The 25482-nt window shown below is 44.6% G+C and overlaps 1 protein-coding gene across 2 annotated transcripts in view; it reads right to left on the reverse strand.

The window, feature by feature from the left end:
* Positions 1-25482, reverse strand: part of ATL2 (atlastin GTPase 2) — a 541948-nt gene that overhangs the window by 167017 nt on the left and 349449 nt on the right. For both annotated transcript variants that reach the window (XM_069235095.1, XM_069235094.1), the window contains exon 7: positions 5623-5715. In XM_069235095.1, the coding sequence (XP_069091196.1) occupies positions 5623-5715 (93 nt within the window). The remainder of the gene's footprint in view (positions 1-5622; positions 5716-25482) is intronic.

The raw sequence follows: 25482 nt of genomic DNA on the forward strand, positions 1-25482 counted from the left end.
ACTGCTTAACCTGGAGCTTTTGCTTAATTTTTTGAAGAATTGGCTCTAATGGTGTTTTTGGCTCCATAAATGGTTTGGAATAGAGTTCCTTCAGTGCGGAAGCAGGTTTGATTTTCAGTGCCAATGTTGTTGGAGCCGAGGCAGGCAGTCTTTTTGGTGTCACAGCACTGGATGTTGGATGTGATGTAGACTGTTTTGGCACAAAAGCCGTTGGGCTCGGGATGGAAGTTGTAATTTTTGGTTTAGGTGCCAAGCCTGAGGGCGGGGCATTCAAACAAGTCGTTCAATGCTGTCATGGCCAGAAGGCAGTGGCGGCTCAATCACCTTCGCTTCCAAAGTGGTGAATTTTCTGAGTGGAGCCGGGTGGTTGTTTACTCACTGCTTGTTGACCCAAAGGGATTTCCTGCATTTCGAGAGTCATTTTGGCCTCCAAGTCAGAGTCTTGAATAGAAAACGCCTCCTTTTCGGCAGCTGATGCCTCCTGGATCTCTTGTTCCATGTCCTACATGGTGTTCTGAATAGCGAAAAAGTAGGGCGTCTCCTCCCTTTCTTGCCTCTGCATTTCTCTGTGACAAGCTCTTCAGTCTTGCAGAGTCGTCTACGACTGGAACGACTGACGGGCCTCACAGTCTTCTTCCTAATGCTCCGGTGACAAGCAGAGGTTACAGTTCTGATGATCGGTCAGAGCAAATTCGAAGTAACAATTTGGACAAACAGAAAAGGCGTCCGTTCAATCAGTCTTTCATTCTCCGAGATGCAGAACAGAGAAAATGGCCACGAGACAGGCAGGACCCTGACGGCTTTGATCGGAAACATTTGATTGACCCCGGAACGCAAAGCGACAAAGCAGAACGTGATCAAAAACAATACCAACGGGATTGGAGAGGTTTTCCCCGAACAGAAGAGATCTATTACAGTCTCAAACTGGAACTCAGAGAGAACACAACCAGACCAGACAGCGAAAGAAAACAATCTGAACATGGAGTCGAGGTCCATGCACATTGCAAGCAAGAGGAGGAGTCAGTACCTTGTGAATTAAAAGACTTTTCTAACAAAAACAACTTCCAACCTTCCGGACCCAACACTAGATGGTGGAAGTATGCAGAGTATGTGTATTTACAGCAACACATGGCTATATCTATATAAATATCTATATATGAAAATGTCACTTACACAGTGTACATCTGTTCGTGGCATGTAGTGCTGCAGATTCACATGCTATGCATAGCTCTTCCGACATCCAGTATTGGGCTTGGAGTGTTACAAGTTGTTTTTCTTTGAAGAAGTATTTTCGGAGTCACAGGATCAAGTGACTCCTCCTCTCGGTTAAAGTGCGTATGGGCATCGACTCCATTGTTAGATTGTTTTCCCGCAAAGGGGGAAGGAAAGAGCGATAGAGTATAAGAATAAAAAGAGATGTCCATGCAAATTTAAGTGTATATACATATGTACAAATGTGAAACTTAAACGACTACAGGCTTCCGGGCAGGAGGGAGGGTGCATGTGAATCTGCAGCACTACATGCCACAAACAGATGTACACTGGGTAAGTGACATTTTTAGTTCGATGGCATGTGTAGCTGCAGATACACATGCTATGCATATACTACAAAGCAGTTAGTTCTCCCAAAAAAGCAGTGGCTAGCCTGTAGGAGTTGAAGTTGTTTGAAATAGTGTTCTTAAGACAGCTTGGCCTACAGTAACTTGTTGCTGTGAAAAAACATCAACAGTAGTGTTTTGTAAATGTATGAGGAGTTGACCATGTGGCTGCTCTACATATATCAGCCATTGGTATGTTTCCTAAAAATGCCATTGACACCTTCCTTTCTTGTAGAATGTGCTCTAGGAGAGATCAAAAGTCTTTTTGCTGTGAAATAGCATGTTTGTATGCATCTAACAATCCATCTTGCTAAACCTTGTTTTTAAGGTGCCACTTATTTTTTAAGGATCAGAGATGGGGCAGATCTGAACTATGCCGAATCGCAGGCTCAAGAAGTCCATGCACCAATGGCAAAAGTGGTCTTGAAGTCATTCTATGATGTAACGATTCGAAGATCACAGATGAAGTCATTATACTGGACAGAATGTTGCACCTCTAATCAGGACATAAACGAAAGTCAAAAGATCATCCACTGGTGACACTCTTGCTGGAGGTATATCTGACAATGTAGAAGAATAATCACGCACTGAGGAATGAAAAGTTGTTGACCAAGAAGGTGATCTCCTATGCCAGGATGAAGCTGTATGAGAACTTCTGGATCTTGACATGGTTCAAGATGATGTTCTAGATCTAGAAAGAGGACAGAAAGGACTTCTTGACCTACGAGGTGATGGCTGAGGACTCCTACATGACGTGACTTTTGAAGGAACCATAGGAGGTACCGATGGTGTGCCAGAAGAAAACCTTGGAGAAGGTGTTCGCTTCAGAGATGGAGTATGTGATGTGAACTCTTGCAGGAGAGTTTGTTTGTGAATACTGAGTCAAAGGAAGGCACAGATCTCTTCCACAGACTAACTACCTTGAAGAGACACTTACAGGCAACTGTGACTTGGCTCTAGCAAAAGATGGCGGTCTAGATTTCACTAAGTCCACTGAGAGACTTTGGACCTCTGTTGATGTCAACTAAGTTCTTTTGTAGCATGGGAAAAATTATGTCTACTGACATTGAAGAATGCTTCTCTTTCGACATTGTGTGTTTTTTTTTTTTTACAGGCCTCGACGTCGACTGACTGCTATTTGCCTAGATGTCATGCTGTGAGTCTTCAGCGATGGTCGCCTTGATGGCGATGGAAGTCTCGGGTCTAAGAATGTCTTAATGTCAAGTGATGTCTTCTTGCCAGTGACGTGACTCAACGTTGAGAGTTGGGTGTGCTCCAATGTTGAACGATGAGTTGACGCCACTTTCGATGGTATCTTCAAGGGTGAACATACCGGTCTTTTCCTCGACGTCATACATCTCGACATCGACTGGGACCACGTTTTTGGGTGTTGCTCGTGCAATCTACTTCTGTGTGGGATGTTTAGGACAAGACGAGGGCTCTTTGGAAGGAGACTGATGTTCCAAGGTCTCTTGTTGATCCAGCTGATCCTCTTTCCTGAAGTCCATAAAGCCTGATTTTCTCTTCGTCCTTCAGAGTGCGCCTGCATAACTTCTAGCAGTGGGGGCAGGTGTCAGGATGGTGGGATTCTGGCAGGCAGAAAATACAAACTGAGTGAGGATCAGTTTGAGCCTTCTTCCCACAGTTAAGGCACTTCACTAAGTGCAGAGGCATATTTTGACAGAAAATTAATATTTTCCTGTCAGAAAAAGTTGTTAGTACTATAAGCACTGGCTAGTATGAAGCAAACTTAATTTAAAAATGTTTTTGAAAGGTTGTTCTGACAATTCTTGTCAACAAAGGGAGATCTCAGTGCTCCAGGATCCCAACAGGAGGAGCCAGAAAGATTAACTGATCGGTCACCTGTGGTTCATGATGGGATACAGGGGGCACTGTGAGGATCTTAACGGCACCCTACCACTTTTATGTGTTATTCTTTTAATGATCGCCTATTGCTTAACAATGTCTCATGTTCACTTACCTTTTTCTTTCAAATAAAGATTCATCGAAGGCATCCTATGGTCAGTTTTTTATTATTAACATGAATGTTTTTGTTTAAGTAACTTTGAAAAGAAAAGTACATGTAAATAGCCATTTTACCTTCTTTAAAGGCTAATATATATATACAGGTGGAAATGCAGAGGAAAAAAACACTTGCTTTGCCTTGACCATGCGCAAGTAATTTGGATGATTAGTACTTTATAGAAGTGGAGCATCAACTTGTGCACCTGCTTTATGTCTGTAAATGCTTCCGACTCAGGTTTAGTTTCTACGAAATGAGCACTGTGCCAGATTGAATCCCGCCCTGCATATTTATCCAAGAAGGAGCCATCATTTTGTGCAGAAAGTCTACCCAACAAGAGTGCTTTCTACTGGCTGCTACCTCGTTAGGTAAATGTAGAGTGCATCTCCGAAGCTACAGCTGGGTAAATGAAGCCGAGCTAATGTCCACAGTGACCTTGTATTTCTGCAACTTTGCCAATGTGATTGCTCCATGAACATCTTCATCACATAACCTTACAAAGTGTAATTGCAGAGAAGACCCCAAAATGTTTTGAAAAGCTTGATTTTTTATTTATGACTGGGACCCCGGGGGTGGGGAGGGTGGAGCCTCAAGGCCCCCTAAGTTTCAACTGACTCCTGCGGGATCCGCATTTCTTCCTTCCGCACGCAGGCAGCTGATAGAAAAGCAGCTCCCTACATGAGGAATCAATAATTTCATCTCTTTCCCTGCCTGCATCTTTGCAGGCACGGAAAGCGATTAAACCTCTGCTTTCAGAAAGCAGGAGCATTTTTAAAGCTCTTGTTTACTGAGAGCGGAGTGTTTGTTTTTGCTTGGTAGGAGCTGACCCTCCATGACATTTATTCTAGCCTGGGGGAGGTGGCGGTCGCTGTTTGGTGTCAGTCTGTGTGCCACCCCTGACATTTTAATTACTAAAGCGCACCGGGAGCATCCCCTCCTTAATAATTAATGGAATGCCACTGAGACCTGGCCCACCCGGGGGTAATGTAAATAAAAAGTGCATGACACCGTGCTTTGTTTTTTGTTTTTAAATTCACAGCAAAATTGATGAATATCACCATGATTAAAAAAAATGCTTTACTGACCCAGTGGGACGCCAAGGGGACCCCTGGACCAAGGCTAGGGGCACAGGGTATTCCTACCCTCCCACTTTTTGTTTTTACATTTTTTTTTTGGACTCAGCTGAAGCAGAGTCCCATAATGGCTGCCAACACTTTGTGGTTAAAGTGTTGGCAGCCAATCCGAGCTCTGCACAAGATCAGAGTATTCTCAAAGGTTTTGCACCTCTAGCTATCAAAAGAAAAACTAATTTGTATATTTAAAAAAACTACTGAACGGATTTACACCAAATAAAAAATGGGCGCTTTCTGGACCAAGAGCTACCTTTCTTTCCAATTTGGTGTATTTCCGTCAAGGGGTTTGGGCTACAGTTGTGTGCTTAAATCCCTACGGGAAATAACATGGGGAAAAACATTTTTTTTTTTTTTACCCCTCCTTTTTTCTTGGCCCACGCTTGATGGAGCACCCCAAACACAAGACCCAACATGACACTTTCTTTGGAAAATTGAGAAGATTTGTCAAATGGTGTCAACGATAAAGGAAAGTAAAAAAACTGCTTTTTTATAGAAACTAGGTCCTAGCTATAACTATCTACTTGTGACAGCCAGTAGAGAGAGAGTGAGTGAGAGTGAGTGTGTATATATATATATATATATTTTTTTTTTAAGTAGTCGTCCAGGGTCCCTGCACATTGGTAGGACTATTCAATGCTTATGACAATTGGTGAGGTGATTCCCCTAGAAGAGAAATACAGCAATCATTTGTAAGAATTTCAACACCTTTTCCAAATGGGGGATTCAGGTTAAACAAAAATAAGCATGTCTTAATTAACTGTTTTGTATCACAGAAAATATTTTAAAACACGGATATTGCATGAATTAATAATCCCACCACCAGGTCACACACAAGACTCACAAAACTGAAATAACTTTAATCATTTACCTGCAACCTTTTTTCCAAAAACTTGCTTCCTCCTTCCAAACCATATGGATGCTCATAAGGATAGCTCCAATCTCTTATTAATAACATCAATGTCTACATGAGGATGAAAAAACATCAATCAGTATTTTATTTTTGTACAAATTCTAGCAGTGAATTATAATGCTCAGTTTTTGGGACCTCAACAGATCTATCCTGTTATTTATTATTAAGATTCTGGTATCTTGTATGCTGGCCCATTCACTATAGACATTAGAGACCCATTGAGCAGACAGAATGCATTCCTGCATCTCAAAAACCTCTACAATGTTTTTCCACAAGTTAAAAAAAAAAAAACAAAAAAAATGTATACTTATATGGGCACATCAATTTGATCATTCAAGTGTAAAAGGCACTACTTGATGCATTCAAGACATAAGCAAATCTCCTTTGATTTTTTTTCTTTAAATCTTGTGATGTGAGATTGTTATTCTAAAAGCAAAAGCCAAAATATTAATTAACATAACTTTGGTGGGCTGGAGAGGTCAGATCCAATGTGTGTCCCCATCCACTGATACTCATATGTGTCATGTCATGGAGCTTTGAGGTTTCAACCTTGTGGATTTTCAAGTCCAAGAATGATGGCGGTCTAAGGAATCTGTGCATTGTGAAAGAAATTGTGATTTATATTTGTGTTATTATGTGTGTGTGGTGAGGATGCTGTGTGTTGGATCCTAGAGAGGATGGGTTTCACGGCGGTCTGTCAACTTCCACAACATGTGACAGTTTTATAAACATTACAAATGACTTAGAAACTTTGCATCACATCTGAAGATACAATAATACTATATATGTTTAAATCAGTTGGTATGTAGCTGTATTACCATATTACTAACCAAGTATGACTTTAGTACTGCAGTTGTGAAATCCTTAAGCAATCATGTTCCTGATTTTTAAGGGTTCATGCATACTGCACTGCTGTGTTCCTGACCCTCTACAATGACCTACCTATAATCCATACATAAAGCGCTGCAACCCACACTTTTTTTTTTTTTTTTAGATAAATTACCAAACTTATGCTCACCCCTGAAATATTGTTTTAAACCTATCAAAATGTGTGACATAACCATATCCTCTTCAAATCATGAAGAGATTCAGGCAGTTCCAGGAAAAGCATAAATGAACAAGTTACTTACCTTCAGTAACACCTTTTCTGGTGGATACACTAGCTACCTGTGGATTCCTCACCTTATGAATTCTCCCAATGCGGCAGAATTCGACGGAAATGTTTCTTCCCAGCTCTGCACGTCGACAAGGACGTCACAACTGCATGACTCCATGCGACCCTTTGTGACGTCATCGTGGCAATAAAAAGATCCTCGCCAGCGTGCTGACATCAGTTTCCACCATTTTTTACGTGCCTTTGAGGCAAACAGGTGATCACCGACTTCACAAATTCAATATACACACACATCAATCAAATAGAATACATAATATTTATTCAAATAAGAAGAGCAAAAACAAATATACATATACACCCAAAGAAATGTTGGTATGACCAGACTGGTAACAGGGAGGCGGGTGGGACTGTGAGGAATCCACAGGTAGCTAGTGTATCCACCAGAAAAGGTGTTACTGAAGGTAAGTAACTTGTTCTTCTGATGGATACAACTACCTGTGAATTCCTCACCTTATGAATAGAGTCCCAGAGCAGTACCACACTCTGAGGCGGGTGCTAGATTGGTCACACCAAGAAATCCTGCAGCACAGATCGTGCAAAATGTCCGTCCCTCCTAACTTCTGAGTCTAAGCAATAATGCTTAGCGAAAGTGTGGATGGAAGCCCAAGGTGCAGCCTTACAGATTTCAGCAACCGAGACACCTCTTGGCAAGGCAGAAGTGGCAGACTTGGCCCTGGTGCAACGGGCCCTGATACCAACAGGAGGAACCTTCTTTGCCAAAGAATAGCAGAGTTTAATGCAAAGAAAGACCCACCTGGACAATGTGCTCTTGCAGACTGCCATTCCTTTCCTCTTCCCCACATAGCCAATGAAGAATTGATCATCCACTCGAAACTCTAATCCTTTCAATATAAAAGCTTAAAGCCCTCCTTGGGTCACGCTGATGCAGTCTCTCCTCCTCTTTCAATGGATGGGGAGGAGGGTGAAAGGACACGAGCGTTATGGATTGCCCCATATGAAATGGACTAACTACCTTTGGTAGGAAAGCCGCCCTGGTTCTCAGCACCACCTTGTCTGCATGAAAGGATGTGAAAGGGGGGTTTTACACTAAGAGCCTGTAGCTCACTCACACGCCTAGCAGACGTGATGGCTGTGAGGAAAACTGTCTTCAAAACCAATAACCTTAATGGGCAAGAATTCAAAGGTTCAAACGGTGAACCCATGAGAAAAGTGAGAACTAAATTCAAATCTCACTGAGGCATAACAAATGGAGTGGGAGGAAACTTGTTAGTTAACCCTTTAAGGAACCTAAGAACTATAGGAGAATTAAACAAGTAAGGTTGATCAGGAAGGCAAAGAAAAGCCGACAGCGCTGATTAACAGCCTTTCACTGTTGCAACTGTGCAACCCTTCTGTGCCAATGAAAGTGCAAAAAGCAAAACATCTGATAAATGGGCTTTTAAGGGATCAATTTGTGGGTGGGGAGGGGAACGCGTTAAGCAACTGGCCGTTCCAGGACATCTGAAACGTGTCCCCCAACGCTCCTTGCAACGGATACTGGAGGCTGCAGGATGACGGGCAGTGCATGTTCTCCTGAGTGGCAAAGAAGTCTACCTGAGGAAACCCCCACATCTGGAAGATGTAATGGATCAGGACTGGATGGAGCCGCCACTCGTGATAGGCTGATAAATGCCGACAGACTGCCTCTGCACGCATGTTCAGCACTCTGGCCAGATGGTTTGCTACTAAGCAAATCTGATGGTCCTGAGCCCAGGACCAGAGCCGGAGAGCCTCTCTGCAGAGAAGGTACGACCCTACTCCTCCCCCGCTTGTTGATGTACCACATCGCAGTAGAGTTGTCCGTCAGGACTTGGACCAACTGACAGCGAAGGGAGGGAAGGAAGGCTTTGAGAGCCAGACGTATCGCCCGCAATTCCAACAGCTTGATATGAAACATCTGTTCCACTGGAGACCAAAGACCTTTGACCTCCAGGTCCCCCAGATGAGCTCCCCACCCTAGAATGAAAGCATCCGTTATGACCGTGGCCACCGGAGGCGGTAGCGAAAACGGCCTTCCTTGTGAAAGATTGCCGTCTGCAGCCCACCATCGCAGATCCGCCGCAGCGTCTCTGGAGATAGTTATCGACTGCTCGAGATCCCCTTTGTGTTGAAACCACTGCCTGTGGAGGCACCACTAAAGAACCCTCATGTGCCAGCGTGCATGAGTGACCAACAGAATGCAAGAAGCGAACAAACAGAGCAGACGTAGGACCTTGAGGACTGGAACAACCGCTCCATTTCGAAACATTGGAATCAACGCCTGAATGTTCTGAATCCGCTGAGACGGAGGAAAGGCCCGATCCAACGTTGTGTCCAGTACTGCCCCTATGAACAGGAGGCGCTGAGAGGGATCCAGGTGAGATTTAGGCACGTTAATTGAAAAGCCCAGATCGAACAACAACTGGGTTATCTGCAGGTGATGCAGCACAAGCTCTGGAGACTTGGCTTTGATCAACCAGCCGTCCAGGTAAGGGAATACTGATATTTCCTTCCTCCTGAGATTTGCCGCTACCACCGCCATCACCTTCGTGAAGACTCGAGGTGCTGAAGTAAGACCAAAAGGAAGGACGGCAAACTGGTAGTGTTGCGACCCTACCACAAAACGGAGATACTTCATGTGCGACTTCAGAATAGGGATATGAAAGTAAGCATCCTGTAAGTCGACAGACACCATCAAATCCTTTGTTCAGCGCCACAAGCACCTGCACTAGGGTCAGCATTTTGAATTTCTCCTGTTTGAGGAACCAATTCAAAACCCTCAAGGTCCAGGATAGGCCGCAATCAACCATCCTTCTTGGGGATCAGGAAGTATCTTGAACAACAACCCTGAGCCCTTTCCTGCTCTGGAACCAACTCCACTGCACCTTTCGATAAAAGGACTAGAACTTCCTGCTGCAACAACAGGAGATGGTCTTCTGTGCAAAAGGATGGGCGGGGAGGGAAAGGAGGAGGAAACTCCAGAAAAGGAAGGGCACAACCTTTCCCCACAATGTTGAGAACCCAGGAGTCCTATGTAACTAACTCCCACTGGCAGAGAACATGAAGTAACCTTCCCCCTACAGGAGAAGCATGAGACACAATGGGCAGAGAACTAAGGCTGCTTTCCTTGCTGCGTCCCCCCTGAGGAAGAGGAGGAGGCAGTGTGCTGCTGGGTGGATCCTCTTATTCTAACTCTACCCCGCCCTCTAAAGGACCTATAGGACAGACTTGAAGGCTGCTGGACTGCCGACTGAGGTCTCCAATCAAAGGAAGTTCCTCTCCCGAACCCCCTAAACCTTCTGAAAGACCTGAATGTGTTAGCAGAAGCTTGCAGGCCCAAGGACTTGGCAGTAGCCCTGCTTTCCTTAAAATGATCTAAAGCAGAGTCAGCTTTTGCTCCAAACAATTTGTCCCCATCAAAAGGAAGGTCCAAAAGGGTCGTCTGGACATCCGTAGAGAATCCTGAAGATCTCAACCACGCATGCCTCCTCGTGACAATAGAAGTGCCCATCGCCCTGGCCACAGAGTCTGTGGTATCCAGACCCGACTGGATGACTTCCCTAGCTGCAGCCTGTGCTTCCAACAGGAGTCCCTGCAATTCTGGAGGCAGATCAGGTACCACAGTTTTAGCTGCGTCCATCAGGGCATGAATATACCTGCCCAATACACAAGTGGCATTGGCAGATTTGAGGGCCATGCTGCAGGATGAAAAGGTCTTTTTGGCCGACTGCTCCATCCTCTTGGACTCCCTGTCTGAAGGTGCGGCAGGGAAGGAACCAGGAGCCAAACGAAAGGAGCAAGAAGCCTGGACCACCAGACTCTCCAGAGTCGGATGTTGTGAGAGGAATCCCAGATCGCCCGGTGCCACCCTGTACCTTGTTGCCACTGATCTGTTGACAGCTGACAACGTCATAGGCTTCTTCCAAACTTCCAAAATGGGCTCCGTGAGAGCATCGTTGAAAGGAAGTAGTGGCTCCGCAGCAGCTGAAGCAGGGTGCAGGACCTCAGTCAAGATGTCTTAATCTCTGCAGCAGGTAGTGGGAGGCCAGGAACTCTGCCGCTTTTCTTACCACCGAATGAAGAGGCTGCCTGTTCTGTGTACTCTCCTGGAGAGGCTAGATCCCACTCAGGGGAAGTTTCTAAACCACTTGCCGAGTCCAATCCCTGATAATCCTCCAGGGGCTCAGCAATTTCATCTTCCTCCAGGAGCTGTCTGCGATATTCCTGCTCCTCTAAAAGCCTCAGTGCTCTTCTTCTAGATCTTAACCTGGCCTCTAATCTCGGCATCGACATGGAATTCGCCGACGTCGACAACATTGGCTTCAAGTGTGACTGACTACCAACAGACACACCCCGATCTCTGGATTCATCCGGCGCCGTAACCGAATCCATCAGCGCTGTGGACTCTCGGGCCGCTTCACCGGCGTCGATCGAACCTGGGGCGACCTCATCGGTTCCACTGGTCATGCAGGTGAAGACGTCGGCTTCAAAGGTCTTCCAGGTGATACCATCGGCACCAGACCAACACCCTCCGCAGGATAAAAGGGGAATAAACGGTGCCAGCTTGTATGGAGCTGGAGCGCCCAATGTAAAGGCCAAAGGACCTGAGTGACCAGCCGGTGCACCACCAGGAGCAATGGTATTAAAGATATTAAACATGGCATTCAGAAATGCCACCGGATCCGCTCCCGGAGTGGGGAAGGCAGGATACCGCTGCTCCTCTTGCGCCGTCGGTGACGGAACATCCGACTGTGCTCCAGGTGAGAAGCGAGGACTTCCCTGAGGCTCAACCACCTCGAAGACTGACAGCGCTGGAGAAACCTGAGGGTTCTGCTGTGGAGTCACCGTCGGACTCACCTCCCACGTCGCAGACTGGATGGAGATCTCGACCGAGACCGACATCTAGCCGAACAACGCCGGGAAAATTATGTTGACGCCGTTTCCTGTGTGACCAAGGGTTTTCCAGAAGAAGACCTCCGATGACTCCTGTCCTTCTTCGCCTTGGCTAAAAATAATTTAGCCTCTCTCTCCTTGAGCGCCTTCGGGTTCATCTTCTGGCAGGACCCACACTCCTCTACGTCGTGCTCAAAACTCAAGCACCACAGACAATCATTGCGTGGATCGGTCACAGACATGCGACCCCCGCACTCCCAACAAGGTTTAAAACCGGACTTCTTAGGAGGAGACATTGTAACAACAAACACCTTCGACAACAGTAGCCTTTACCAAGAGCTAGGAGAAAACCGTTATGGTTTGAAGGCACAGAAAAAAGGGAACTAACGTCTGCACGCCATCGAGGATCTTTTATTGCCACAATGACGTCACACGGAGTCGCATGGAGTCGAGCAATTGTGATGTCCTCGTTCGACGTGCAGAGCTGGGAAGAAAAATGTCAGTCAAATGCTGGTGCATTGGGAGAATTCCTAAGGTGAGGAATCCACAGGTAGTTGTATCCATCAGAAACACCATCACATTTACAGTGAGTGCCGTCAAAGAAAGATGAAGTGCGTAAGCACAACAATATTGACCTTTTCCATGCGGGCGTCGGCCACACTCCCTCTCTGGTGCGGGTCATGACCATTGGCCGACACCAGGGAGGGGGTTAAAAATCCTCCGGTGCAATGCACCGGAGGATTTTTAGTTGTATTTTTTTTACCCGTAGGAGACACGGAAGATCTTCCTCGTCTCCATCCCGCCCTCCTCCTGCCCCTTTGTGACGTCAGCGCGCGCGGCGCGCTGACATCACGGTTTGTCCCCACCGTCACTGTTTTTCCCCACCGGAGAAGAAGAGAAGCAGGTAAGCGTTCTCTTGTTCTCCGGTGGGGGAAAAAAGGCCAAAACGGCCTCCCCAGATGCCAGGGAGGCATCGATGGAAAGGGGAGGCTCTCCCCTTTCCATCGATGCCTCCCTGGCACCGTTTCCTGGCCATGGATCGCAGCGCTGCTGCGATCCATAGCCAGGTAACGCCACTAGGCACCAGGGATCTTCTTTGGGGGTGTCGGCCCCCTTGCAAAAGGGCGGGCCGCCGCCCCCCGGGCAAAATATAATTATTTCAACTGTTTTGGGGGGCGATCGTGCCCCCCACATTTAAAAAAATAAAATAAAAAAATAACCCAAAAAACGGAAAACAAAATGGCGGGGTCGGCCCTCAGAACACAGGCCGACCCCTGGGGCAAAAAAAAAAAAAAAACGTGTAGTTTTCCTTGCCGATCGCCCCCAAGGGTAAAAATAGTACAAAAACGAAAAAAACGAAAAAAATTGTTGGTCAGCCCTTAGGGTGACCATCTATGGGGCCATTTTTTTTTATACATGTGTGCTTTGCCAAGGGCAAGCACACATGTATGAAAAAAAAAGTTATGTGAAATGAGTGTCTTGTTTTCTCATATATAAATATAATATATAAATATCATATATAAATATATATAAATATAATATATAAATATATATAAATATAATATATAAATATATATATAAATCACAAAATGGATTCTTTAAATGTGCCAAATGTAAAGCATGTAAAAATGGTGAAAACATTAAGAGCATCAAGCAAGGAGACAGAACTATTCACACTATAAAAGGCAGATATGACTGCAGGAGTGAATATGTCATCTACATTTTAAAATGTAGCTGTCCTAAGATATATGCTGGCAGCACTAAACTTCAAGCACACAAAAGAATACTCCAACATTTCAGGGCTATAGCTAACAAAGATGATTCGTACCCCGTGGCCAGACATGTACATGAGTTCCATGCAGGACGAATGTAAAGTATCAAATACAGTGTAATTGACGGAATAAGAAAAGATGTCCGTGGAGGTGATAGGGAGAAAAATTTGAGAAAGTTAGAATCTAGATACATTTTGACACTAGACTCCAGAGAACCAGCAGAGTTAAATTCCAGTGAAGAATTATATATTCATTTGTGTTAATACATGTGGGTCTCCACCATTGTGTACACACTTTCACCTGTTGACATTTTTCTCCCTGTAGGCACAGACTTTCCTTCAGAGATTTACCTTACCTTTCTACGAATAATAATATTCTTCTTACTTTTGTGAAAATAGATTTATAACAACGGTATCACATCAGGGAATAGGTTTCATTGTATGGTCTTAGTAGTACATTGTTGTTGCAGTATTCATATGAGTTTCTAACAGGTCTTAAGACTTGTCTATGGAATGTAGTTCAGTTTTGTTTCCTGCAGATCAATGATCAATTTATTTAATTAATTTTTGTAATTGGCACAGTTGATGACAAGAATGATAATTATATATTTTTTCACATTTATATTCTTTTCACATCCACTATTCATTTTTTGTACAAGGATTGGGTTTATATAGATAAAAAAATGTGATACATGAAATTCCATCTAAAGTTGTATATACATGTTTTTTCAATTGGTATAATGATGGACACTATAAGCACTTCATGTCTTATTATTACTATTTTTTGTTACTATGTTGCTTCAAGAAAATCACTTGTATATAAATGGGGCAAAAATGGCGGCCCCCACAGGTTGAGAAATGCGGAGACGCCGAAACGCATTCCTGTTAGGTCGTATTAAACCTGATTTTGCACATTCACGGAGTGCCGGTTGCCTTATTGAGGAATAAGGTTTTGTTTTTATGTTAGACGTGGTGGCGCGCGTCGTATCCAGGCACCATTGGCGGTCAGGAGCGGCAAGGGAATTGCCGAATTCAAGTGTTATATATATATATATATATATATATATATATATATATATATAAATAAAAATATAAATATATATAAAAATATAAATATATATATATATATTTATAAAAAAAATCAGGTCGAGCATTGCAGCGCCCATGCGCTGCTTTTCTGACTTGGTGTGGATCTGGGCTTCTAACAACGCCCATCACTACCACTTGTTCGTGGGCTTGCCCTTCAAAAATCCTTTGATTACATTGGTAAATGGTTTACCTTTGTCCCTCCTTGGGGAGGTTTTGTTACCGCCTTGGCCATCGCCCCTGGTACATGGCTAATTGCACTTTTGCTGTTACGTTTAACTGCGAGCGAACTTCTTTTCCTTTTGTGTATCTCTTCACCTGATGCTCATGGTGGCCGTGGCGCTGTGAATCGGCTCTCTTATGTGAAAGTGTTTAACTTTCAATTGTCAATTTATGTGGCAAGAAAAGTTGGGTTAGGAGTTTATAACGCTAATAGCTCTAACTCGAGCAGATGCAAGACCCATTGCATTGTAAATGCTTGCTTTTCTTTTGTGTGTTGTTTTATAATGGTGAACAATTTCACCGCACTCCACGAGGACCGTGATCAAGACTCCTTGATGAGTCGAAACACGTTGGTGGTTATTGACTGCAATAAAATACACGTTTATTTGTACCTCGTGGAGTGCGGTGACATTTTTCGGCATTACATAATTTCGAGATTGGTCTTCTCGGTCACTGGGCACCGGCAGTGGAGTGTGCCGCCCAGCAACCCTTCAACCACTTTGTTTCTAAACATATACATATATACACACACACACACACATATATATTATATATATACATATATATATTATATATATATATACACATACACACACACACACACACACACATATATATATATACATATATATATATTATTATATATGGAAAATGTCACTTGCCCGGTGTACATCTGTTCGTGGCATGAGACGCTGCAGATTCACATGCTGTGCACATCCCGCCATCTAGTGTAGGGCCCGGAGTGTTACAAGTTGTTTTTCTTCGAAGAAGTCTTTTTCGAGTCCCGAGATCGAGGGACTCCTCCCCTTTCGGCTCTATTGCGCATGGGCGTCGACGCCATCTTAGATTGTTTTCCCCGCAGAGGGTGAGGTAGGAGTTGTGTATCTAGTAATAGTGCCCATGCAATGGAGTAAATATGCATGTACATAATGTGTTTAAAAGTGATATATTTACAAATTTACAAGTCTAATTTTTCTTAACTTAAAACGGGCTACAGGCTCCCGGGGAGGTGGGAGGGCGCATGTGAATCTGCAGCGTCTCATGCCACGAACAGATGTACACTGGGTAAGTGACATTTTCCGTTCAATGGCATGTGTAGCTGCAGATACACATGCTGTGCATAGACTAGTAAGCAGTTATCTCCCCAAAAGCGGTTGTTCAGCCTGTAGGAGTTGAAGTTGTTTGAAATAAAGTCCGTAATACTGCTTGTCCTACTGTGTTGTTAACACATCCACGCAGTAATGCTTGGTAAATGTATGAGGCGTAGACCATGTGGCTGCCTTACAGATTTCAGTCATTGGTATGTTTCCTAGAAAGGCCATGGTAGCACCTTTCTTTCTAGTTGAGTGTGCCTTTGGTGTAATAGGCAGTTCTCCTTTTGCTTTTATGTAACAGGTTTGAATACATTTAACTATCCATCTGGCAATGCCTTGTTTGGATATTGGATTCCCTGTATGAGGTTTTTGGAATGCAACAAACAGTGGTTTTGTTCTGCGAATTTGTTTTGTTCTATCTATGTAGTACATTAGTGCCCTTTTAATGTCTAATGTATGTAATGCTCTCTCAGCTACAGAATCTGGTTCTGGAAAGAATACTGGGAGTTCCACTGTTTGATTTAAATGGAACGGTGATATGACCTTAGGTAAGAATTTAGGATTTGTTCGTAGAACTACTTTATGTTTATGTATCTGAATAAAGGGTTCTTGTATAGTAAATGCTTGTATTTCATCTGAGAGATGTGATAGCTATCAGAAATGCTACTTTCCATGTTAAGTACTGTATCTCACACGAGTGCATGGGTTCAAAAGGTGGACCCATAAGTCGCGTTAAGACAATGTTGAGCTTCCACGAAGGAACTGGTGGTGTTCTTGTTGGGATAATTCTTTTCAGACCCTCCATAAATGCCTTTATGACTGGGACCCTGAATAATGAAGTTGAGTGTTTAATTTGTAGATAAAATGAAATTGCGGTGAGATGTATTTTTATGGATGAAAAAGCTAAGTTTGACTTTTGTAAGTGTAGTAGGTAACTTACGATGTCTTTAGCAGATGCGTGTAATGGTTGAATGTGATTATTATGGCAGTAATAAACAAATCTTTTCCACTTATTTGCATAGCAATGTCTTGTGGTAGGTTTTCTAGCTTGTTTTATGACCTCCATACATTCTTGTGTAAGGTCTAGATGCCCGAATTCTAAGACTTCAGGAGCCAAATTGCTAGATTCAGCGATGCTGGATTTGGGTGTCTGATCTGTTGTTTGTGTGGAGTTAACAGATCTGGTCTGTTTGGTAGTTTGATATGGGGCACTACTGAGAGGTCTAGTAGTGTTGTGTACCAAGGTTGTCGTGCCCAAGTTGGTGCTATTAGTATGAGGTTCAGTTTGTTTTGACTCAATTTGTTTAATAGATATGGAAGGAGTGGGAGAGGGAGAAAAGCGTATGCAAATATCCCTGACCAATTCATCCATAACGCATTGCCCTGAGAGTGAGCCTGTGGGTAACTGGATGCGAAGTTTTGGTATTTTGCGTTTTCTTTTGTTGCAAATAGGTCTATTTGCGGTGTTCCCCACCTTTGGAAGTAAGTCTTTAGTATTTGGGGATGAATTTCCCATTCGTGGATCTGTTGATGATCCCGAGAGAGATTGTCTGCTAACTGGTTTTGAATTCCAGGTATGAACTGCGCTATTAGACGAATGTGGTTGTGAATCGTCCAATGCCATATTTTCTGTGCCAAGAGACACAACTGTGTCGAGTGTGTTCCTCCCTGTTTGTTCAGATAATACATCGTTGTCATGTTGTCTGTTTTGAAAAGAATGTCTTTGTGGGTTATTATAGGTTGAAATGCTTTCAGCGCTAGAAATACTGCTAGGAGTTCTAAGTGATTTATGTGAAACTGTCTCTGCTGAGTGTCCCATTGTCCTTGGATGCTGTGTTGGTTGAAGTGTGCTCCCCACCCTATCATGGAGGCATCAGTTGTGATTACGTATTGAGGCACTGGGTCTTGAAAAGGCCGCCCTTTGTTTAAATTTATAGTGTTCCACCATTGAAGCGAGGTGTATGTTTGGCGGTCTATCAACACTAGATCTTGAAGTTGACCCTGTGCTTGTGACCATTGTGATGCTAGGCACTGTTGTAAGGGCCGCATTTGCAATCTTGCGTTTGGGACAATGGCTATGCATGAGGACATCATGCCTAGTAGTTTCATCACTAATTTTACCTTTTAATTTTGATTTGGGTGCATGGCTTGTATTACGTTCTGAAATGCCTGTACCCTTTGTGGACTTGGAGTGGCAATCCCTTCTGTTGTGTTGATTGTTGCTCCTAAGTATTGTTGTATCTGACACGGTTGTAGGTGTGATTTGTTGTAGTTGAGTGAGAAACCTAGCTTGTGAAGGGTTTCTATAACATATTTTGTGTGTTGTGAACATTGTTCTTGCGTATTGGTTTTGATTAACCAATCGTCTAGGTACGGGAACACATGTATTTGCTGCCTTCTGATATGAGCTGCCACCACTGCCAGGCATTTTGTAAAAACTCTTGGCGAAGTTGTTATCCCGAATGGCAAAACTTTGAACTGGTAATGTACCCCTTGGATTACAAACTTTCTGTGGGAAGGATGTATAGGTATATGGAAATACGCATCCTTGAGGTCTAATGTTGTCATGTAGTCTTGTTGTTTGAGCAATGGGATGTTTGGACATGTGTGTTTTCGGTGGGACATTTGGGGGGAATTGAAGAAATTCAATGCAATAACCGTGCTGGATAATGGCTAGGACCCACGTGTCTGTTATTTCTTCCCAGTTGTTGTAGAAATTGGTTAGTCTCCCCCCCACTGGTGTCATGTGTTGGGGATTTGTGACATTGAAGTCACTGTTTATTTTGTGGAGTTTTGGGGCTCTGGAACTGTCCTCCTCTGTATTGTCCCCTAAAACTTCCCCGCTGATTTTGACTTTGATAAGTGGGTCTTGTTTGTGAGGGTTCTGTGCTCTGTCCCCGAAACCCCCCTCGAAAATGTGTTTTCCGAAATGTGCCTCTTCTCTGTGGGGAGTAGAGTGCGCCCATGGCTTTGGCCGTATCTGTGTCCTTTTTAAGTTTTTCTATGGCAGTGTCCACCTCCGGCCCAAACAACTGCTGTCCGTTAAAGGGCATATTCAGGACTGCTTGTATTTCCGGCTTGAATCCTGAGGTTCTTAGCCATGCGTGCCTTCGTATGGTCACTGCTGTATTTACAGTCCTAGCAGCTGTGTCGGCTGCATCCATTGCTGAACGTATCTTATTGTTCGAGATACTCTGGCCTTCCTCCACCACTTGTTGTGCTCTTTTTTGGAACTCTTTGGGCAGGTGTTCTATGAAATGTTGCATTTCGTCCCAATGAGCCCTATCATATCTCGCCAGCAATGCCTGTGAGTTGCAATGCGCCATTGGTTGGCTGCCTGTGCCGCAACCCTTTTCCCCGCAGCGTCGAACTTGCGACTTTCTTTGTCTGGAGGTGGGGCATCTCCTGAGGTGTGTGAGTTCGCCCTTTTATGAGCTGCCCCTACTACCACTGAGTCTGGTGTTAATTGCTGCGTGATGTACACAGGGTCTGTTGGTGGCGCTTTGTATTTTTTCTCCACCCTTGGAGTTATGGCCCTGCCCTTCACAGGCTCCTGAAACACTTGTTTGGAGTGTTTGAGCATTCCTGGTAACATAGGGAGACTCTGGTACTGGCTATGTGTAGACAACCGTGTATTAAAGAGAAAGTCATCCTCTATAGGTTCTGCATGCAGAGCGACATTATGAAACGCAGCTGCTCTTGACACCACCTGTGTGTAGGCAGTGCTGTCCTCAGGTGGTGACAGTCTCGCTGCATAACACTCGGGACTGTTATCAGATACAGGCGCATCATAAAGATCCCATGCGTCGGTATCATCCCGACTCATCCCTGTGTGAGTCGGGGACTGCATCATTGGTGGAGTGGCTACTGGTAATAGTTGTGGCTATCGTTGTGGAGATGGTGGCGGAGTCACTTGTCTTGCCACCTTTGCCTGTGGCTGCTTGTCCTTCTCTTGGAAGGCAAGTTTTCTTTTCATTCGTATTGGCGGGAGAGTACTGATCTTCCCTGTGTCCTTTGGAATGTGGAGCCTTCTTTGAGTGTAATCTGGCTCCACTGGCTCTAGTTCCTGTCCGAATCTGTGTCTTTGCATCTGTGAGGACAGGCCCTGTTCCTCGGTGTAGGAACTCTATTTCGGTTCCGAGGCCGGATGTTTCGGTATGGAAACTTTTTCGGCAGTCTTTTTCGGCTCCGAAGACACTTTTGTAATTTTCGGCGTACTGATCTCTCGATGCCGACTCATTTCGGTGCAGCCCCTCTCGGTGTCTAGATTGCTCTGACCTGGTGTCTCGGGGTAGAGTCTGCTCTATGCCGGTATCTCGACCGGAGTCGGATGACTTCGACACATGCATGCCCTTTTTCAGTGCCGATGGTCGGTCACCTATTTTTCGGGTTAAGCCATCCGCGATGGAGAAGGTTTCTTCCTCTTCCTCCAAGTGTCGTTGTCCTGTCGGCGCCAACGCCATTTGTAGTCTTCTTGCTCTTCAGTCTCTTAACGTCTTCCTCGACCGAAACGCTCAACAGGCCTCACAAGTATCCTCTTTGTGTTCTGGAGACAAACACAAATTACAGACCAGATGCTGATCTGTATAAGGATACTTGTTGTGACATTCGGGGCAGAAGCAGAATGGGGTCCGTTCCATTAGCCTTGAAGATGCACGTGGTCGGACCGACCAGGCCCGCCGGGGAATCGAAAACCCCAAAGGGCCACCGGTGCTCTTCTGAAATCGGTGTCGATCTGTTGTTACTAGCCCGATACCGAACGCAAACAATACCGTCGAATTTTCCGAGATTTTAACTAACTTTCCGAACCGAGACGCGGAGCGAAAAGGAACACGTCCGAACCCGATGGCGGAAAGAAAACAATCTAAGATGGAGTCGACGCCCATGCGCAATGGAGCCGAAAGGGGAGGAGTCCCTCGATCTCGTGACTCGAAAAAGACTTCTTCGAAGAAAAACAACTTGTAACACTCCGAGCCCAACACTAGATGGCGGGATGTGCACAGCATGTGTATCTGCAGCTACATATGCCATCGAACATATATATATATATATGCAACACAAAATGGTTAAAAGATTGTTGCGCAGCGCACTCCACTGCCGGTGCTCAGTGATGGAGGAGAGCAACCTCGAAAATATTTTGTGAACAAGATTCTCACCGCACTCCACGAGGTTCAAATTTACATGTTTTATTGCAAGTATAAAAAATGAAAGAAAAGAGGGACTCATTTACTGTGATCAAGACTCCTTGAGAGTCGAAACGCGTACGTGGCTGTTGCTTGCAATAAAAGATGCCAATTTGAACCTCGTGGAGTGCGGTGAGATTCTTGTTCACACAATATATATATATTATATATATATATACACACACACACACGTCTTTTCTGTAGTGGCAGTTGCCATAAAGTAGCGCAGATGGTTTATTGTCCTGCTGCAAAGGAGATACATTTATATGTATTTAGCTGAGTGGATTAGTAAAGGCAAGCGTTACCTGCGCTTTAAAACAAATGTTATGCCAGGGGGACTATGGAGATATGAGTGGCACTTTGCTGGGTAGTACTGAGGGAATTAGAAGAGGAGGTAATGGGAGGCAGAGCACCAAAAATGACTGTTGAACAGGGTGTGTGGTAAGGTGAAGTAATACATTCTTTTTTGTTTTTTGCAGTGTTTGAGAATCTGCAGAATTGGAGAAGAAGCGAAGGTAAGGTGACAACATTTCCTATTGTACACAACAAACATACCCACAAGCAATTTTGTGACTATCTGCCTTCTACGTAGGCTAGTAATTTAGAGGGACAGTTTAGCCAGTTGCAGAGATGGCGTCTCGTTGGATGACTGCTGATCAAGCCCTAACTCGGGTTATGGAGGACAGTTCTGATGTAGGCTCAGAGACTGAGACAGCAGACACTGAGACAGCATCTGAGGGAGAGGAAAATGGGGCAGATTCTGGGAGTGATTTTTCAGTCGGCAGAGTGCCATCCGACGACACCTCTTCCAGTGAGTCTGAAGGAGACAATGACGACATCCGTGCTGTCCCTTCGCAAGCACAATCTGGGCAGCGGGACCACATTGGGTTAGCCGAACCCAGAGAGCACGTGCTTGCTGCCGCAAGCACAGAGAGAGTGCTCTCTTGGCAGCCCCCCTGTTTGGTTCAGCCCCAAATTCCACCTTTTACTGGTGACGTTGGATGTAAAGTCGATACAGCTAACTTTTTGCCAGTTGACTACATCTATCTATTTTTGGATGTTGACTTCCTTCAGAAAGTTGTGCAGCAAACAAATTTGCATGCAGACCAATTTGTGAGGGAGCGCAGAGGCACTCTACGGACCCGTTCTAGGGCATGCCAGTGGACTCCCACTTCGCTGGCGGAGTTGAAGATATTTTTGGGCCTTACGCTCAAAATGTGGTTAGTGCAGAAACCCACCTTGCAGTCCTACTGGACGACTCGCACGGTTTGGGTAACTCCCATCTTCGCACCATACATGAGCAGAGATCGTTTTTTGCTACTGCAGCGCATGCTGCATTTAAATGACAATTCTGCTGCATTGCACTGGGACCATCCAGATCATGAGAGGTTGTTCAAAATTCGGCCTGTCGTGGAACACTTGTCTGCCAGGTTTCCAGAGATCTATACTCCTGGAAAGAATATAGCAGTTGATGAGTCCTTGATCCTGTACAAAGGACGGGTGCTTTTCAGACAGTACATTGCGAGCAAAAGAGCTCGCTATGGCATAAAGCTGTACATGCTGTGTGAGAGAGCTCTTCTGGCTATGTGTACAGCTTGAGAGTGTATACAGGGAAGGATTCTACCCTAAACCCTGAAGGTTGCCCTCCCACGTTAGGGGGTCACAGGTAAGATTGTATGGGAACTTGTCCAGCCACTTCTTCACAAAGGTTATAACCTTTATGTGGACAATTTCTATACAGGAGTAGAGCTGTTCAGTGAGCTCTACAAAGCTGGGACTGTGGCCTGCGGTACAGTTCGTTGTAACCGCAAAGGATTCCCGCAGGAGCTTGTTTGCAAGAAGCTCCAGAAATCCCAGAGTACTGCATTGCGTTCTAACGAACTGCTCGCAGTCAAGTTCCTAGATAGGCGTGATGTATACGTGCTCACTACAATTCATGATCAGAGCACTTCTCCCATCACGGTTTGGGGTCAGATGGCCGAAGTGCACAAGCCCATCTGTATACTTGATTACAATAAGTACATGGGCGGAGTGGACAAGAACGACCAGGTTCTTCAACCATACAATGCGTGTCGTAAAACTCGCACTTGGTACAAGAAACTGTTTACCCACCTGATTCAGATGGCAACATATAATGCGTATGTTGTTTACCGTCAGACAACCACAGGAAGACTCATGACTTTCCTTGACTTCCAGTTGTCTGTAATTGAAAGTCTCACTGCTGTTACAGAAGAAGCAGCAGCCTCCACCTCATATGTTCTGGAGGATGTGGCAAGGCTGCAGGAGCAACACTTTGCTGATCGCATTCCTAAAACACCCAAAAAGGATCGTCCATGTCGTCGCTGTAAAGTGTGCTCGAAGCATTGAAAGCGGCAGGAGAGTCGGTATTACTGTCCCCAGTGTCCATCACAATCAGGCCTCTGTATCCCTACTTGCTTTACGTTGTATCATACTAAAGCAAAGTTCTGGGAAATCGACTGAGGTTGAGCTGCCGTTGGGTAATCCTTTCAGTGGCAGTGCATGGATACCGAACGTCCATGGGCCACTGCTTCGTTAGGCAAGGAGCCACAGATTTTTACTTTATCATGGACTTCCTTTTGGACTGCTTGACAGCTAAATCCACAGTCAGAGCGTGGTCGGTGTTCTGTTCAATTAACATGCATTATATTCCCCCTACTGCATATACTAGTGGACAGAACATATGCCACATTGCCACGGAGTACCCTTTCTTCACCAGCATGTCTACCTTACTTTCAACAGTAGATATGCTCTACAGGATTAGCCAGGACTCTGATGAGAACAGAGACATGAATGGGTAAGGAAAGGTTATGGTAGGAGTGCCTTCACAGGGTTATTGCACAGGTAGAAGGCAGATAGAAAAGGTAGTACAGATGTACATCATCTACACCTATGGATTCAAACCCATTGGTGCCATCCCAGCACTGAAGGAGAATGACTTGTATAGGTCAGTGTTTGACCTGCTTTTCATGTTCATCCTCCATCAGAACTTAGTAGATGTTCAGTTTGCTGTATAAGTGCATTATAGTCACATCACTGCACATAATGTTGGCTGGGACATATGCTACGTTCTCATGGACTCCCCTATGTACCAAACACTACCCTTTTTCATAGCCTATGACCTTCTCTTTAGGGAACATCATGAGAAACCCCCAGCATGTCTCCCTTAGTTTTTAAAGGTAGATATGCTCACTTAGTTCGAGGAATCGCTTTCTACGGCATACTCGGACACCCCCAACTTGCATCCACAAACTGGAAGGAGTTGGATTTAGAACAGAGAGTGCGTTAAAGGCGCATGAAAAACATGTCTTCCTGAGCCTCAGGTTGCTGTCACAGGAGTCATTAGTAAAGGTTTGTTATGCATGCATTTGGTAATGTTAAGGAAGAAGGAGGCAGTTACTTGACAGGTGGTAAAATGTAGTCAAACTTATTCCGTTCTGTGGCGTGTGAATGTGATGGGCCCTTGTCTGGCAGCGGTAAGTTAATGTGAGTGCAGTGATTGGTTGGATTGGGCCCGTGGCTGGCGATATGAAACGGTTGTTTGTTGTGCGTGAATGGCGTGTGAATCGACCATAAAGAGGTTGGTGCCTGGACATGGCTTTATGGCCCACCTTCAGAAGGCTTGGTTTCAATATTCAGATACTTTGATAAGTAATCATGCTTTGAAACCATAATTTCTGGAGGTGCTAAAACCAACCAGTGTGAGTGGTGGGTTAACTTTAACAAACTAGTACCAGGGGAGTCCAAGGGTGCAGGACTTGCGTGGCTCTCACCAGTTTTCCTTCACCCAGAATCCCCTTGAAATCACAAAATGTGCTTAAAAAACACATTTTCCTTGCATTCCAATGAGCAGAAGTATTTTCCTCAAAATTCCTACCACCCAGTGTTTCCCCACTTGTTCTGATAAAAACACAACCCCGCTTGTGTGCCTGCGCCTGCTTCAGGAATGAATCACTCCAGGGTTAACAGTAGCCCTCATGCAAGGACTACCATTGACCCTTGTGTGATCCATTCCTGTCGCGGGCGCTAGGCCTACCCAAACAAGTGAGGTATCATTTGTATCGGGAGACTTGGGGGAACATAGAATAGAAAAACAAGTGTTATTGCCCCTTATCTTTCTCTACATTTGTTCCTTCCAAATATAAGAGGGTGTGTAAAAAAGACGTCTATTTGAGAAATGCCCTGCAATTCACATGCTAGTATGGGCACCCCGGAATTCATATATGTGCAAATAACCACTGCTCCTCAAAACCTTATCTTGAGCCCATTTTGGAAATGCAAAGGTTTTCTTGATACCTATATTTCAGCAAATGAATTGCTGTATACCAAGTATACAGTAGAATGAAAATCAACTGCAGGGTGCAGCTCATTTATTAGCTCTGGGTACCTAGGGTTCTT

Source organism: Pleurodeles waltl, chromosome 5 (assembly GCF_031143425.1).
Source record: "Pleurodeles waltl isolate 20211129_DDA chromosome 5, aPleWal1.hap1.20221129, whole genome shotgun sequence".
Lineage (NCBI taxonomy): Eukaryota > Metazoa > Chordata > Amphibia > Caudata > Salamandridae > Pleurodeles > Pleurodeles waltl.